This window comes from Stylophora pistillata, chromosome 2 (assembly GCF_964205215.1).
Source record: "Stylophora pistillata chromosome 2, jaStyPist1.2, whole genome shotgun sequence".
In the NCBI taxonomy this organism is placed as follows: Eukaryota; Metazoa; Cnidaria; class Anthozoa; order Scleractinia; family Pocilloporidae; genus Stylophora; species Stylophora pistillata.
This window is the reverse complement of record NC_142520.1, coordinates 54013655-54029769: the sequence shown is the minus strand read 5'-3', so window position 1 is coordinate 54029769 and position 16115 is coordinate 54013655. Positions and strand designations below refer to the sequence as shown.

Here is a 16115-nt window from a genome sequence, read left to right as displayed (position 1 = left end):
TTGTGACTACTGTGAAGAAATTTACAGTTAGCTTCGTTATCTATGTGCACTTTACTCGAACCTGTTTAAGACAGAGGCCTGCACCAATCCTGCACCGGTCGAACACCACCAAAGGTCCACTGCAAGTTAGCTAATATATAGGAGTAGTATACTCCGGAAACCCTGAAATGTCTATATCCACTGGGGAAAAGTATACAAAAACGTTAAATTCTTACCACGTTTTGAGACTCTAAAGAGAAACCAAACCATTGAAAGTTCTTTTTCTTGCCACAAATTCGACTGCGGATGCCACCATTTTGAAAAACAACTTTATAACTTAACCAGAAGCACACGACATCCCACAACTCAACCCAGACGAAAACGCATGCACCAAACTTCCTTTGTTTGAATTGGTAATTGGCTACACTGTTGTCGATAGGGTTCTATGGTGGGCACCTGACTGTTCAATAACTTTAAGTTTTACAAGATATAACCTGTACAAAAGTGTTGATACATACAGCAGAGCTACCAACAAAATCTTGGTATAAGGTAATATAGTAAAAAAAAAAAAAAAAAAAAAAAAAATTCCCCGAATAAATATAAGATTATAGAACAAGTAGTGATTTGTTTTTTGTTTTACAGGGGAGTGAAGGGAAGAGCGAAGCAAACGCGAGGCACGCGTGAAGGGTGGGTCACGCGAGAGGATAAGCGGGCCTCGCCTCGCGTGGGCCTCTGTGCATATCACACAATAAGGCAAAAGATAATTTTTTTCACAATCGCCAGTGTTGCATGGATAGAGCTTCTTTCCGACAGTTCCAATCCTTTATCCCGTAATCAGGAAAGATCTTTATCGCCCACCCGCTCCTGGATAAGGGCCGAGCACTCAATAAGTTTTCTTGATCCTGAGAACTTCAGATGTTTTTTTTTTTCTTCATTGCGGTCAGATTACTGGCGAACATTTTTTTTTCTTTTTTAAGAACCACCGCGCGACTCCCAGATCTGACAGCTGGGGACAATTGTTCGAAGGCGGGCACGTAGAAGGGCTCTCTCTGAGAATGCTCGCAATAATAATTAAGGTGGTACAACCCTCAAAAAATCAACATTTTTTCATGTTTTTTTACAAAAAGTTATCTATATCACCTAAATTGACACATGGAGACAACTGTATTTTTGCAGTTTTTGACTTGATATTTTATTATTGCTGCTGAGAATTAGCAAATGATGCCCCCCGGTGGGCAACCAAACAAGAACAGTCATAACTCTTTAACATTAGATTAAAAATTCACAAAATTTTTAGACAATGATCTTTACATGCACCTGCATGCAATGAACTACAGAAACACCTCTCAGTCATATAGAATGGAAAATATTAAAGAAAACACAACAACTTTCAGGAATTGATAAGATGAGCAATCTCATTTTGGTCATTTAACAACAAAAGATGCACCTAAGTGTATGTTTCTAGTTCATTGCATGCAAAAATATACTGAAATCTCTCACTCCAAAAATGAGAAGAATTGAATAAAACGCTGGAAAGTTATCTTTGCTAGCGTGTCGGTAGTTTCATAAAATTCGAAATTGAGAGAAAACTGGTTTAAAGTTTTTAAACTGATTTTTTCAAGACTTGAACACAGTTTCCATGAATTGAATTGTTCAAAACTGACCAGGGCCATAGCTGACTCCTTCAGTTTGCTTATTATGGTCATCTTTTCGTTTTTTAAGGCCCCTAATCACTTTGCGTCGCTTCTTGGTAGTAGCTTTGCTTTTATGTTGCGCAATATTAACTCTAAGCTGGTCTTGGAGTCTGCAACCCTCCTCGGTATATTTGCCAGAAGGAATACCAAGGGCTTGGAAAAGCTTAATAATACTCATTGAACCAATATTAAAATAAGAAACAGCATCATAAAGTCCTAATTCTAATGTCTCCCTTCCAACATAAATTTCTTTTGGAATCCTTTGCCATACCATGCCATTCAAAGACTCATTTTGATTTTGTGTCTTGCCATGTAAGCACTTCTGCAATAAGTTGTTCTCACTAAGTCGAATATATTCAGGCTTTAGCTTGGCAATAACAGGTAAAGGAAGGCCAGGTCCATGCTTAAAGAGATTCGTATGGTTGGCTTTGTCCTTTTGATACTTGCACCAACTTGCACTACCTGTTGGGCAGTGGTTATGAAGTGGGCGTGCCTCACTTGAGGCACAATGCATGAGGCTAGCATGGATAGCTTTCTTCATTCCAGCCAAATTTCCAACATTGCACCTTATGGCAATGCCATAATAGTTCTGCAGTTTATCAATTAGACTATCTGTGAGTTTCCCTCTGCCTCCAAGGCCTGGATTGTCACGTTTTAATTTGCGAAGTGCAGTTCCAACCCTCTTCTGCACATGACCAATGCATTCTTTCTTTTCCACTAAAATTCCAGCATCTTGATAAATATTCTTTATCCTGGAAAAACTCTTGCTGTCCCCATCCCCATAAAATTCAGTGTACCTGAGATTGTGCAGCTCAACAGACCTTTGAAATATGCGCTCTGCACCCTCTGGTTCCATAGCAGGTGCTGATCCCTGGAAATTTGACTTGCAAGTGGTGTGATCAGCTCTCCACATCTGATATTCGAGAGAATTCTTGTCCATTTGTTCATGCCGCTCACACTGTTTGCATCCTTGGCTTAGGGCCTCCACATCAAGAACCTTTCCTGTGTCCATAGATATGACAGTCACACAACCATTGCGTGACGAGTAGCCTCTCTTTTGCCATGTTCCGTCACAAGAAACACCACAGTTCACAGGTAGACCTTCAGAAGAATTTACATCCTTCTTGAGAGATAAAACTTCTTCTCCTGCCTTTTTCATTGTTTCCTTTGCAATCGCTTTCATGTGACGGCCGATTACGCGCGAGTTGCTGAGGAAAGCTTTCTCATTTGGAGGTGGAGGCATGTTCATAATTGTGCAGAATTTCCTTGCACCAGCATAACCCTTTCCAAGAGTTCTCATACCATAAACGATTCGCCGATTTACTTCAAAACTCTTTCCTTGCTTTTTTGATGTGCAAAATGAATGTTTCCATCCACACTGCTCGCACAGCAAACGCAAAGTTGACGCACATCCCTTCCGTTTCAAATTATCTTCCATAAACAAAAGACTGAAATCGCCGCATTCGCCACAACGTAGCAAAGAAAAAACGGACGATAGCACCTCCATATCACAGAACCTGAACCCTGTAATGGATGGACTGGTTTCCTCTTTATCTACCTTGATCAGCTTAGGCTTGGGTTTGTCTTCTTGGGAAGTTGATTGAAGCTTTCGATACGAAGCCGAAGATTCCTTCGCTTCGCTCTGATCATGTGAAATGCCGTCTGTGGATTCACGTATCCCACTCGAAGCGCTTTCGACAACAATCGACTCTTCTTCGTTAATTCTTGGACTATTTGAAAAGCGATTTCCATAAAATTTGCGCTTCTTGCGTCTCTGAGACGAAAATTTCGGCATTTTGATGATTGAAGCTCTCTCACTTGCGAAAATTCACAACTGAATGATTGATAATAACGGCTGTTCACCGAAATATATCAAAACGAGGCTGAAAGTCATTGTTGGGCCCCAGTCTCCCAATAGCTCACTCAAGACGCAATCAGCTTGCTTTGATCTGGGAGGAAATCGCACTTTTAGGCCCTAAAAGGACGCATTTAAAAATGCGTTTCCATGGCAACGGAACAACAGTGCCTTAGAAATTGCATTTTATTACTATTTCCTGACAAATTATTCACAAAAAGACATTTGGGGCTATTAAACAAAAGCCTTAAGAAGTGAAATCGAATGGAAAAAAAATAGACTCATTTTCAACAAAAATTGCATTTTTTTTTGTATCGTACCACCTTAAAAGGATAAATATATTCAAATAGTATCATTCGACTAGAATTCTACCGAGTGACAAATTCGAACACTTAACAACTACATACGTAAATCAGTGAAGGCAAAATCCTCTTATCAATGCTTTAGTTGCTGGCTATTTTTGCTGTAGATATTTCTCGATTAAATCATTGAGACTTTCCGTTGCTGCAAAAATTCTCGGAAAAAAGAAACATTGTCAAAGTTTCCTTGAAAAAATGTGGTCTCCTTTTCCTTTATATCGAGTGTTGATGGAGTCACTGTGCCTTTGACCCCTCTTGCTTGGTTTTCTCCCGTTTAAGTAGTCCGCGATAGTCCATAGTTAACGCGATGCTTGAGCATCGAAAAAGACTGGACGTGCTGAGCGCACTATTAACATTTTGCCAAACTACCGCTGACTAATTGATTGGGCATCTCACTTCTTCGAAGCTACTATGTTTCCAGTAACCAAAGAATCATACTGATCATAGTTATGTAGTTCGAAGGAAGAAAATCGGAAGGTTAAAGGCCTAACCGTGTACATCTTTTGCCTCGACGAATGCGTAATCCTTCAATAAGGAATTCTTGAAGGTATGTTAAAGTTACAACTTCAACAAATGAGAAATTGTCTGGGAGGTTCAACGGGTGTAATTGCAATACGCAATCTCTCATTTGGAATCTGAGAGCCGATTTGCAATAGTAACGAAGATAGTGGTAAAGCTGTTTGCAGAAGGCAATTGGAATAATAACACAACGGATTCTTGCGCACTTTTAGCCACATTTTAAGCCAAATTATGCTGATCAGAAAGGAGTATTGTGCATCAGGAATAAGAACTTTTGCTTCCGGCTTCCGTTCGCGTCCCAAACACAATTTTGCTTAAGCTCCCTTTGAAATTATTAATATCACCATTCCACGAAGGAAAAGTAATCTCTTTTGAGATCAAGAATGCATTGTAAATTTTTTCCTTAGAAATATTAAGATTTGATTTACCCTTCATCCTTTAAGGAGGGTGACTGACAAATTTACACCATATCGTGACTGCCTGGTGCTATATTTCTTACGTTACGCATTGTGCAAACAAACATACTGGGCTCAGTTTCTTTTCTTATCATGGAAATGGCTCTATAAAATTTTGCCTAATTTCCTTAGGACTTGAAATAGTCAACATGTAATAATATAAACAACAATGTACATAATTAACTTTCTTTGAGAACTCTTTCTGTAAACAGAATCATGTAGTGGCATCATAATTTTGAAACAGCTAGATTTTACTCGTTAAAACTCACTCAGCATTGAGGCCTTAACTTAAAAACAGAAAATTCTGAGTTATATGCCTGAAGTGATGAAGAAATTAATTGCGGAATTCCCAAGACCATCCTCAAAAACTGTTCAACGCAATTTCCTCCTGACTTGATAAGAGTAATGTGATTGCCATGCCATGCCCACTATTTCAAACTTCAATCTTTTGGTTGGCACATGTGTGAAGTTAGTTGGACTGCAAACAGGGAAAGTTGATTTTTGAGCACTTTGAACATAGTCAGTTAAGGTGTCTTGAAAGACGGTTTCCTATCACCTTAAAAACGAAGGCGCGCTATAAAAAGAGCCTTAGGTCCCACTGGACCATTTGTCAATCAACCGTCGTGTGATGTAGAACTCTTAGAGTCAAGTCAGCTTGAGTTACAGCTACTCCAAAGCAGTGAACAGCGGGCGCATTCCTCAAAATTGTTTTATGTCTTCATTACAATACAAGAATCTTTGAGATTTGTCTTTCCGTTCTCCAATGTAAACTGTCTTTATTTGTGGCAGTAAATTTGAGATCGAAGTAGGTGGTTTGCACATTACCTCATTGCCACCTTGTTGGTGGAAGTAAACAATAGATATCTCATTAGCTCCTTTTGTTCGTCTACCAGCATTTAAATTTGACCCGCACATGTCAACGGTGAGTGACAAACTGGAGCCTAGGTCTTCCCAGGGAAGACTTCCTTATATAGCGCACCTTCATGTTTAAATAAGGTATTTCAGTCTTTTGTTTTGGTTTGTCTACAATATTAAGTTGTTATTTCTATGTGCCAACTGGCTAGATCAAAGATTTCCTAACCTGGCTCCTATAAAAGAGCGACTATGTTTTTACATGAGGGTGTCCTGAGAAAGGAGATCTATGAGAGTGCTTGCATTCTTTTTTCATTTGCACATCTCTGTACTTATCATGACATCCAGCCAAATATCTTCTTGTTTGGCATACAGTCTCAATCAATAAGTACATTACATTGTATAAATTGTGAATTCTGGTCATCAAGTTTGAAATGACGTCAAGGCAAATATCATAATTACGAAGCTCACCGAGGCATTTAATAACACAGATATATCTCATTTAAATATAATGGCAAATTATTGCCGATCAACTACATACTTTCAAAAGAGCTTTAAGAGCGTTGGAAAAGGAAGTTTATCAAGATCTATTTCACCTTGCTGAATCAGTTGTGTTCATTCCACTCTAAATAATTACAAAGGCAGGAAGATTCGCCTTAATTTGCCGTAAACACGTACCGCTATAACGCTAAATAATCACAGAAAGATGTTCTCTTGAGTTCGGGACAGCTAGACTTTCATTAATTGCTGCTTTAGACCCGCAGAAAAGAGCATGTTTTACGTTATCCGACGGAGACATTTTGAAGGAAAATTTCTTCATTTTGTTTACGATTTCGACAAAGTTCTTCGATCATTGTAAATTTCGTTCCAACCATACGCGGCCCTCAAAGTTGCCGTCAAAGTTGCCGCCAGATTGTTTTTTTTTAAGATTTCGCGACGTTAGCAATTGTTCACCAAATCAATTGAATTAAAATACCTACAATTTAACTTTCTTAAAATTTATGGACCTTTTCGAGTCCTTGTTATGGATTTAAAAGGTCAAATGTTTCATGTCATCGTGATTTGCAAAGCTCGTTGCATTCGGCGGGTGATTTCCAGATGTTTATCAGTTGTGATGTTTAGAGATAAGAGGAAATACTTTGATAGACAAAACATACGCCTATTTTAAATTCGGAAGTAGAGCTTGAATCCAGGGGGTTTTCACAGCGAAAAAGGGGGAATTGAATTGCAACACGATGAACCAAATTTATAAACCAGATTCTATGGACAAAACAAAAAACAAAAACAAAAACAGAAACAAAAACAAAACAAGACAAAAACGCAATGAAAGAAAACGTTATGAGAATAGAAGGCTGAAGCATTTTCGTTGTCGAAGAAGTTCATGAAGAAAACGAATCTTCATTCATTTATTGCTTCTAGAAATTGTGACCGAGAACACCAACGTTTCATCAGAAAAAGAAAGTGGTGGAATTAAGGAAAGAAACTTTCCACGTTTGTACATATTTTTGAACTGATTTTAACATCAATGTGTGGCTAAAAATGCTACTTAAATATGCCCCAGAATGCTGGAAAGTACGTCACAGAGAGTTTCGCAATTCAAAATTTTTCGGGGGAACATGCCCTCGGGCCCCCCTAGAGAGGCGTGTTGCGTAGCAACACGCTGTGCTTGCTCCGCAAGCACAATTTACTTCAGCCGCCTACTCAGTTTAGATCAGACACCTATTACATTTTCTAATGACAACCCTGGAAGTGCTTAAGACAAGAACTTCAATATGAAGCCCAAGGTATCAAAGATCAGCTTGGAGAGGAAGTAAAAACTGCAACCCAAAAGGTGGCTCAAGATGTAGTTCAAGGATTCAAAGATCAGTTGAAAGTGGGAGGGCAACCCAATTCCTCAGCTGGAGGTCAGCTTGTTGTTTTTTTTCCTGCCTATCTTTTTCCTTTAAATTCATTATATTATATATATATTATATATTATATATTAAATTATATAAATTTATATTATTTTTTTTAATACAACGGGCCGTTTATCATCGTTGGCCTCGAACCGTGCAAGCAACACTAGAACTTGGAAATTTAAACTTTTTCCAAACACAGTCGGCGAAATAGCTACAAGAATTATATAGGTACATTGCTCTTGGTTACCTATTGAGCACTTTAATAGCTGATGAAGTCTTCAATTCATTATATTCGATGAACTACCTCTGAAGTCTTGAACCAGTTTGTTATAATGATCAATGCTCCTCTAAGAGTTGAGCACTCTTTGAAATACATTCAAATCAAGTTCAAGAATATATATATATGTATATCCTGTACAGTGCACCATATACATGCACTTATATTTAATTTAACAGGAATGGCAGCATATATTTTTAAAGCCCAAATCAATGTCAGTTAAGTTTCTTAGTAGGTTAGTTGGCTAGCTGCCTCAGGACCACTCATCAATGGCCTTTTTAATAATAATTATAATAAAAATTAATAATGTATCGATTTCTATAGTGCATTTTCATGGAATGCTCTAATGCGCTTTACAACACTGTGCAGGGGACTTTTTTTTTTTTCGGTAAATGCTTAGTTGCTGACTAGTAAATGAGACTTAATCCTCTCACAGTTAAACTTCGAGTGCGGATTGATTGTGAGGCCATTCCAGACCCTAATCCACAAAGTGGAGCTTCAGGAACCGTGGCTATATCAAGTCAAGGTATCCAAGAAGGTGGTGAGGAGCTGGTAGCAACTGGAACTTCAGGAAGAAGTTTTGGGCTCACAGGGTGCCCAACCAGAAAGCCTGGAGACAGTAGTAAGAGCAGGTAAGCGTAAGGCAGTGGAACTGTCTACATCCACCAGCCTATCTCAAGCAGGAGGTGCTGAGAGCTTTGAGGGAGCAATTGTTGAAAGTCATGGTGCACCCAGCACACAAGCAGTTTTGAATTCCATTGCACACAAGTGCTTCAAGGTAGTTGACCCAACTAAACCACATGAACTAAATGGCTTTCTACAGTATTTAACAGATGTGCGCAAAGTGCTACTTGTTGATTCCCAGCCAGGAAGTTTGATATTAACAGTACTGTGTACTTCACTTGTGTGTCTTGTGTGTCTTTATTGTTCAAAAGATAAAATTACATATCTTATGTTACATCTAATACAGGAAGTACACTTTCACAAAGCTACATTATACTTAAAAACAATTCTATTAAAAAATGTATTCTTAAAACGGTTTGTGCGAATAGCGGGCATGACAGGGGATTTATTTCTCAAATTATACCTCGTGATCTTGGTCTCAGGGAAGTAGGCTCTAAGAGGATGGCTCAGGATAGTTGAAACCTTGCGACAAATTTTGTGATCTTGCGTTTTAAGTAAGTCACCTATCACTAATTTCTTAGATATGTATTTACGTTTAAAACAACGATCTAAAAACTGCTGGGCTATAGTTAGCTCTGACTCAGAGGCCCCATGCACAGATAGAGCATAAGTGATATTAGGTAGGACAATGGAATTAAATAAAACATCTACTTCTGCTTGGCTACATCCTTCCTTGCGGAGGCATCTGATAACGTATAACCCTTTATTAGCTTTACCTAACTTTTCTTTTAGGTGAGTACTGAATTTGCAGTTCGGCTGAAACGTGAGACCAAGAATGGTTATTGTACTAGTCTGAGGTATGCCAAAAATACTTTTGTAGGCCTCGGCAGTGTGACCTTTTTTATACATAATAAGCTCTTTACATTTAGTAGAATTTGAATTCATTCTATTTTGGCTTGCCCACTGTAAAAACTGATTTATTAAGTCTACAGAGTGATCTTTATAATAATATACCGGAGCAATAATCGTACAGTCATCAGCGTATTTGAAACCAAGTGTCTCGTTCCCTAATTTAATTTCCAGATCGTTAAGAAATATATTGAACAAATAAGGTCCTGAAACACTACCCTGGGTTGTGCCCTTGTTAACTGTTTTCCAATTACAGACATGATTCCCGAAAATAACTCTTTGTTTTCTATCTCGCAAAAAACCTAACCACCAGTTTATGATATACGGGTTAAGTGGTAGACTCTTAAGTTTCTCAGCAAGGAGTTGATGGCTCACAGAGTCAAAGGCCTTACTGAAATCCATCGCGAACATCCGCACTGCCTTGCACTTGGGATCATCAAGAAACTTGCAGATCTTATTCTGTATAAGTAGCAGAGCATCTGTGCAGCTCCCTCCTTCTCTATACGCGAATTGACTATTCAACAGCTGTTCTTCTACCGGCCTTTGGGCGTGAATCTTATAGACTGCCTTTTCCAGGGCTCTTGCTATTACAGGGGTTACGTTGATCCCCCGGAAGTCCCCTCTTGCCACTGGAACATCAACTTTTGGCAGTGGGTTTATACTTGCCCTTTTCCACGATCTAGGCCATTGGTGCGTAGCGAGAGACAAATTCCATAGCTTAGTAATGATTGGAGTGAGGATCTCCGCATGGTCTTTCCACACCCAATACGGAATTTGGTCAGGACCAGTTGCAGTCTTCTTTAGAGTACTCAGTGAGTTCCATACATATCGTTCACTAATTTCCGGGACTTTCACCTCAGGACCAATTTCATGTAACGCGGGCTCAACGTAATCGCCATCCGTACACAGGTCACCGAAATACTCGTTCAAATCTTGAGCGGTCTCTCTATCCAGCGAAACGTTTGTGGACCGCCGGCGTTGAGATATCAAGTCTACGTTTTTCCACCATTCTCTGCTCCCCATTTTGCCCTCCAGAAGCATCCTTCTGTTTTCGCCAATAACCTTCAACACATTTCTACTAAGCTCTCTATGCTTATTAGTACGTAAAACAGAGATGCGAGACTTGCTACGTAGCATGTATTTAACTAGCGGTGTCATCCAACTTGGATCACGGGACGAAAGGGAAACCGTTCGTAAAGGCATGCACCAGTTAATATTTGCCAGGATCTTCAATTCTAAGATGTTCACAGCTGTTTCGATACTATCCGCCTCCAAAACATCATCCCAGCATTCTGATGCGAGGGCGAGGTAAAGAGCTTGCTTCCTATGCTCACGACAATCCCTAAATTGCACTTTCTTACGAATAGGCTTGAGTTTCTTGCCCGCTGGAACTATAAATCCAATGTGATCCGTCTTAATCAGCATCTTTATAGATAAAGCTTTTCCGAAGAGCTCTGGCCTATCTGTAAGACAATTATCCAAAAATGAATTCCCTCGTGTTGGAAAATCCACTAAAGCAGTCCAACCAGTAATGCGTTTAAGTCTCGTGAGATCAAGGTGATTAAGATCGCCACCGCAAACAATAGTAGCGTTTGGGTGATTATCCAGCATTGTGTCAAAGACATTAAGAAGATAATCCATTAAATCGCATTGCTGGTATGATGTCTTCGGGGGGTGATAAAGACCAGATAAAAGAATGTAATTCCCACTTGGTAGCAACACAGTCAGGCAAATAAACTCGTATAAATTAGAACGATAAACATCAATAACTGAAAGATTACTCCTTGTATAGATAGCAACACCTCCCCCATTCCTTAGATCGCATCCAGACCAATTCCTATCCCTTCTGAAGATATTATAACCCGAGATATTGACCACCGTATCGGGTACCTCAATTTTTAAATGAGTTTCCGACACAACACAAGCATCGATGTCATTATTTCTTAAGTCGGCCTCCAGAGCCACAACCGCTCGCACCCGACTAGTTGTTTTCCCCAAACTACAGATGTTAATAAACAAAAGTTTAGGGACAGCAAGCTGACCAGAACTAACAGAGGTGTGTTCGCAGGACACCACTTGTTTTGGTACACTGACGAGATTGTTAGGGTTTCGTCGTTTTTCAACCCGCAGCCGGGGAATAGCAAACCCGCTTTCCGCCCTTCGTCCAATGACGACAGAAATATTCTGAATAGATCTCTCCTTCACATGCTGAACATTTTTTCTCAAACCTCCCCGGAGATACTCCCCTGGAGATACTGGATGCCCTGTGGGATGACTATTGCACAGGTCACTTGAATGACATGGCACAGAAATATCTTGTGACAGAGGACATTCTGAAGAAGTTTGACCTGACTGAGCTGAAACTGATGACAACTATTCAGAAGGAGGATTACCTAGCTGCACGAAAGCATTTCTTGCAAGGTTTATATGAGTTGTTCTTATTCCACTAAATAGGACATTGTGTAATGGACATCTCTTTGCCAACAATTTACAATTGCATCAGCAGAGGTTTGCATCAAAATTGTTGACCCATTTGTAATCTCTTTTTCTATGCAAGCTTACCCAATTAACCCCCCCCCCCTTTTCCAAACAGTGATGTATCCTTAAATTCCCATAATCTTCAGCATTACACTTTTACGTACCGGCTTTTCAGAATAAAGTGGTCATCCGACACAGGTAGAGGAAAATACATTTGGGTAGAGGAAATAAATTTGGGCCAGTTTATTTCTACTAAATCTAACCCTAACCGCTGTGTTACGCAAGCAGTGGGCCATTCGTATTCTTTCTAAGAGGTTTCTTTTCATTAAATAATTGTCTTTCCACTGCAAGCTTTTGGCCCTCTTGACACTGTTCACAAAAATAAATATTCAGATAAAAGATTCAGCTTAGTTCAATATAGTTTAGAACGCAGCTTTGGTTTACAGTTTTTGTTAAACAACGGCTCTTTTCTCTCTTTAAATGACGGGCCCTAGGGTTCTTTTCCCAGTTACACAGTTTTCCCAGTGATTCGTGGTTTCCAGTGATCTCTACTTCTTGTTACAATACACAGAGTTGTAATTATGGCATCTTGTTCTCTTTTTCCTTTCTCCTCTTTTTTTTTTTTTTTTTTTTTTGTCTTTAGCCACACAGACTACTCCCAAACCGAAGGAAGTGGAGAAGGATAGTGAAGAGGAAGACGAGGAAATCGAGATAGACTCTGAACAAGAGATCGAGATTGGCTCTGAAGAGGAAATTGACGTCGGAACTGAGGAGCCGGAAGACACAGACGAAGATGTTCAAACTCAAGACAAAACCATCATCTTCAAGTAAATACATAAATTATGTTACCCATGATCTTGCTTAATCATAATTACACGAATGATTGTGGAGACTTGCCCACTGATTGGTCAAGAATTACTTCAAATTTTGCCATTGTCAACCCACGAGAGGTGATTATTATAGCAAAGCGAACTGAAAATGGCCACCATGCATTTTTTTTCCCAATTTTTTGAAAAAGAAAACAAAAAAAAGTTCCTGTGATATTTATTCAAGAAATTAGACTAAAATAGCCATTATCCTCAGGCTTAGCTCGTAGAATTTAGTAAGTAGTGTTTAGGGACTTAACAACAAGACAGGCTCGTATCTTTATTTATATTGTGTTCCCACAACCACAGAACGTTCAGCTACTCGCTTTGTCTATCACGGAATGAATAGATAGCAAGTAACGTAGCCAATCAGATTGGAGCATTTGCGATAGAACGTTTAGTATGGAATGATATGACATTTTCCCGTCATCTTCGACGAAGAGTTGCTCTACGATTGATCGTTAGTTCAGTTTTGTTTAACCGAAGTCATTCTTAATTCTTCCACTATACGACGAGAAGTACTTTTTAAAGAAAGCCTCGTCATCTGTTCTATCATATTGGTGTTCAATAAACTCAGTCACAAGATTACCGCAATGTATATATCTTATTAACCAAGCGCGAGGGCCGTACTGGGAGAATATCGGCCCGAGGTCTTGACAGTACGGACCGAGCGTAGCGAGGTCCGTACAAAAAAGACCGAGGGCCGATATTCTTTCGGTACGGTCCCGAGCAAACTTGGTTAATAAGATATTTATTATACGACTGAAGTTCAAAGGGACACAAGTGCGGTATCATTCGGGACCATTCGGGACAGTGCCCGGTCCAATACTAAGAGAATATTGACGGGAAATAGAGCAGTTTGATTGGTCGATTTTAGTTATTGTCCCTCTGACTGCCCGAGTCGTGTAATAAACCTATTTATTATCGTATATCCCACAGAGATACTGTAACAGTACAAGGTGGTCATTGGAACGTGAGAAAGGCTACATCTCACCTGGTATTTCCGCCTGGTTTTGTTGCTGAGGACACTACGCTGACCCTTTTCAGATGGAAACCCTCCCTGTGTTCACCTCCGCTTCAGCCAAACGAAGCTGTAGTAAGCAATGTTCTTGAACTATCGGCAGAAGACGCTGAAGGTCTTCAGTTCAACAAAGAAGTCACTGTGGGAATCTCGCACAGTGGACCGGACCTACGAGGATATGAAGTAGTGATAAAGATCTTAATAGACGCAGAAAGAAATGAATGGAAGGACGTTGAACAAACAGTTGACTTTCGATCTGTATCAGGTAGAGGCTGGTTTTTAACGTCGATTCATTACGCATTAGTCTCATTTGATATGAAAATGTAGCTTGTTCCTTTCTTAACTAGCCTTTTCCCAGAATTTCTGTGTCCAAGTTTCAGTGTTTTTGCGGTGGCAAAAGTCATCTTTATCCACGCAAGATGATGTTAACTCTTTCAAAGGGTAACGTATGGGCGTTGAAATCAATAACAGCAAAACAACAAAAGCGACGACAACAACAACACTCTACCAAGTGTTTTCCTTTCTTTTTTGCATTTTTGATTCTTGTATTGTAACTTAAATTTTATAATGATACGATTCAGCTATTACGTTATTTTCATATCTTGTACAAAACTAACATTACTGATACAGCAAAAAGCATAAAACAAGAATATCAGTTAAGCATACCTTACTAGATAAGGGTTCCGACCTATCAAGTTACAAATAAAATCAAACGAGCCAAACATGACAACGTTTCAAGGCTTAAACAGGCGAAGTGATCCCCTTTTTTAACAGTGAAAACTTTATTTCATAAACTGGTTCTAAATTTTCTTTGGTGTCTTTCTTTCAGATCTGCAAATGGCTTATCGCGATGATTTTCCTGACTATGCTCTTCCTGTTGCTGAGACAAAGATTACACAGTGTTCCACATTTGCAGTGGTTTGCCGTCTTAAGGCCCACAAGTTCACCATAACCTCAGAACCGTCCACCTTTTCGTTACCAGACTTTCCATTGGTCAAAGTGTTCTTTCCGTCAAATGCAGTTTCCGTCACAGAAGAATACCAAGTGACAGTCACAGTAAGTATATTATGGGTAGCATTAAACAATTTCGGTCTGTACCATTCCCGAACTATTCTTGGACTGGTTCGTTGAATCAGAGAGCACAATCGTTGCTATGGTTCAACAACAAACAACAACAACAAGCCTTTATAACATAACCAAAGTAAAGCGCGCGCTCTGATTGGTCAATTTAGCGTCCCCCATTTGCCCATGGGTGTACGCTGCTGACGTGAGCAAATGCAAAGACTATTTTTCCGCGCGCGCTTGTTTTTTTCTGGTCACGTAAGATTTGTTAAACAAAAGGGAACTCTTTAGCTACAATGTGTTAATGTTATGTTATAAAACAAATGGTAAACACCACAGCGTACACTATTGAGTTATGGATGCACTTGAGAGGTTTGCTAAGCACTCAAGAAGCTAGAGTCGCTCTCGGCTATCGCCTCGAGCGACTCTTACGCTTCTTTCGTGCTTAGCAACCTCCCGCGTGCATCCATAACTCAATAGTGTACGCTGTGGTGTTTACCATTTGTTAATTATTTCATCTCGTCTTTAAAATAGCCAAAAAAACATGCTAATATATCCGGTTGCTGGTGTTGATTCTTTTTTCCGGTCAGGCAGTCGCTTCTATCGATCAGTCTGTAATGTTAGACTTAATTGCGTGATATCTAATTTTACTGCCTAACACCCACGAGATGTCAGGTAAGCTTTCGCGCGAAAACTTGATATCTTCACACTTGATATTAACACCGTTACTATGGTTATGTAACATATCGTACCTTTCGTAGCAAAAGTGAAATGGTTTGGTTTTTCATTGGTGTTCCTACATTAAATGAAATATTACAAGGCCGCTTGGAGATACGAAGTTTCTCTTCTCGTGTTGAAAAATATTTCAACACTCGAGGAGACGTTTCGTATCTTTGCGCGGCCATGTAATATACTCTATATTTTACCGCCTTACTATCGCCTTTTGTTAGGTATTTTAGCAACCCGGCATAATATTGGAAAGATACTTCTCCAAGCCAGATTTACTTTGCCACTTGTGATAGTTTTCTTTACTTTTCGTGTTTCTACATTACTTGTGAATCTTAACGCCCTAGATCATTTTATTATGTTGCTACGTAAACTCTCATGCAGGACAGACGGTTTTGTCCAGATAATTCACGTTCCCTTTACAGCGTGTGCAAACTTTAATTTTGCCTTTCTTGTAACCAGTCTTAAAAAATACATGTAGATGTTACGCTGCCGCTGCCCACAATTTACTGTTGAGCCGCTTCCTCGCCCATTCATCGAC

The 16115-nt window shown here is 39.5% G+C and overlaps 3 protein-coding genes across 4 annotated transcripts in view; 1 reads left to right on the top strand and 2 right to left on the bottom strand.

The window, feature by feature from the left end:
• Positions 1 to 9542, top strand: part of LOC148740375 (uncharacterized) — a 28593-nt gene extending 19051 nt beyond the window's left edge. For both annotated transcript variants that reach the window (XM_088750536.1, XM_088750538.1), the window contains one exon: positions 8325 to 9542. In XM_088750536.1, coding sequence (XP_088606662.1) covers positions 8325 to 8524 — 200 coding nt within the window. In that variant the 3' untranslated portion in view covers positions 8525 to 9542. The remainder of the gene's footprint in view (positions 1 to 8324) is intronic.
• LOC148740376 (uncharacterized) lies at positions 1147 to 3851 on the bottom strand. Its single transcript, XM_088750525.1, has one exon. It carries the CDS (start codon positions 3466 to 3468, stop codon positions 1633 to 1635), a length of 1836 nt encoding a protein of 611 aa, XP_088606651.1. The 5' UTR covers positions 3469 to 3851; the 3' UTR covers positions 1147 to 1632.
• Positions 8680 to 11062, bottom strand: LOC148740374 (uncharacterized). The gene is made up of 2 exons (XM_088749671.1): positions 9724 to 11062; positions 8680 to 8807 (listed from the first exon to the last, which is right to left on the bottom strand). The coding sequence occupies exons 1-2, from the start codon at positions 11060 to 11062 to the stop codon at positions 8680 to 8682; spliced, it is 1467 nt and encodes a 488-aa protein (XP_088605797.1).
• Between the last annotated feature and the right edge of the window lie 5053 nt (positions 11063 to 16115).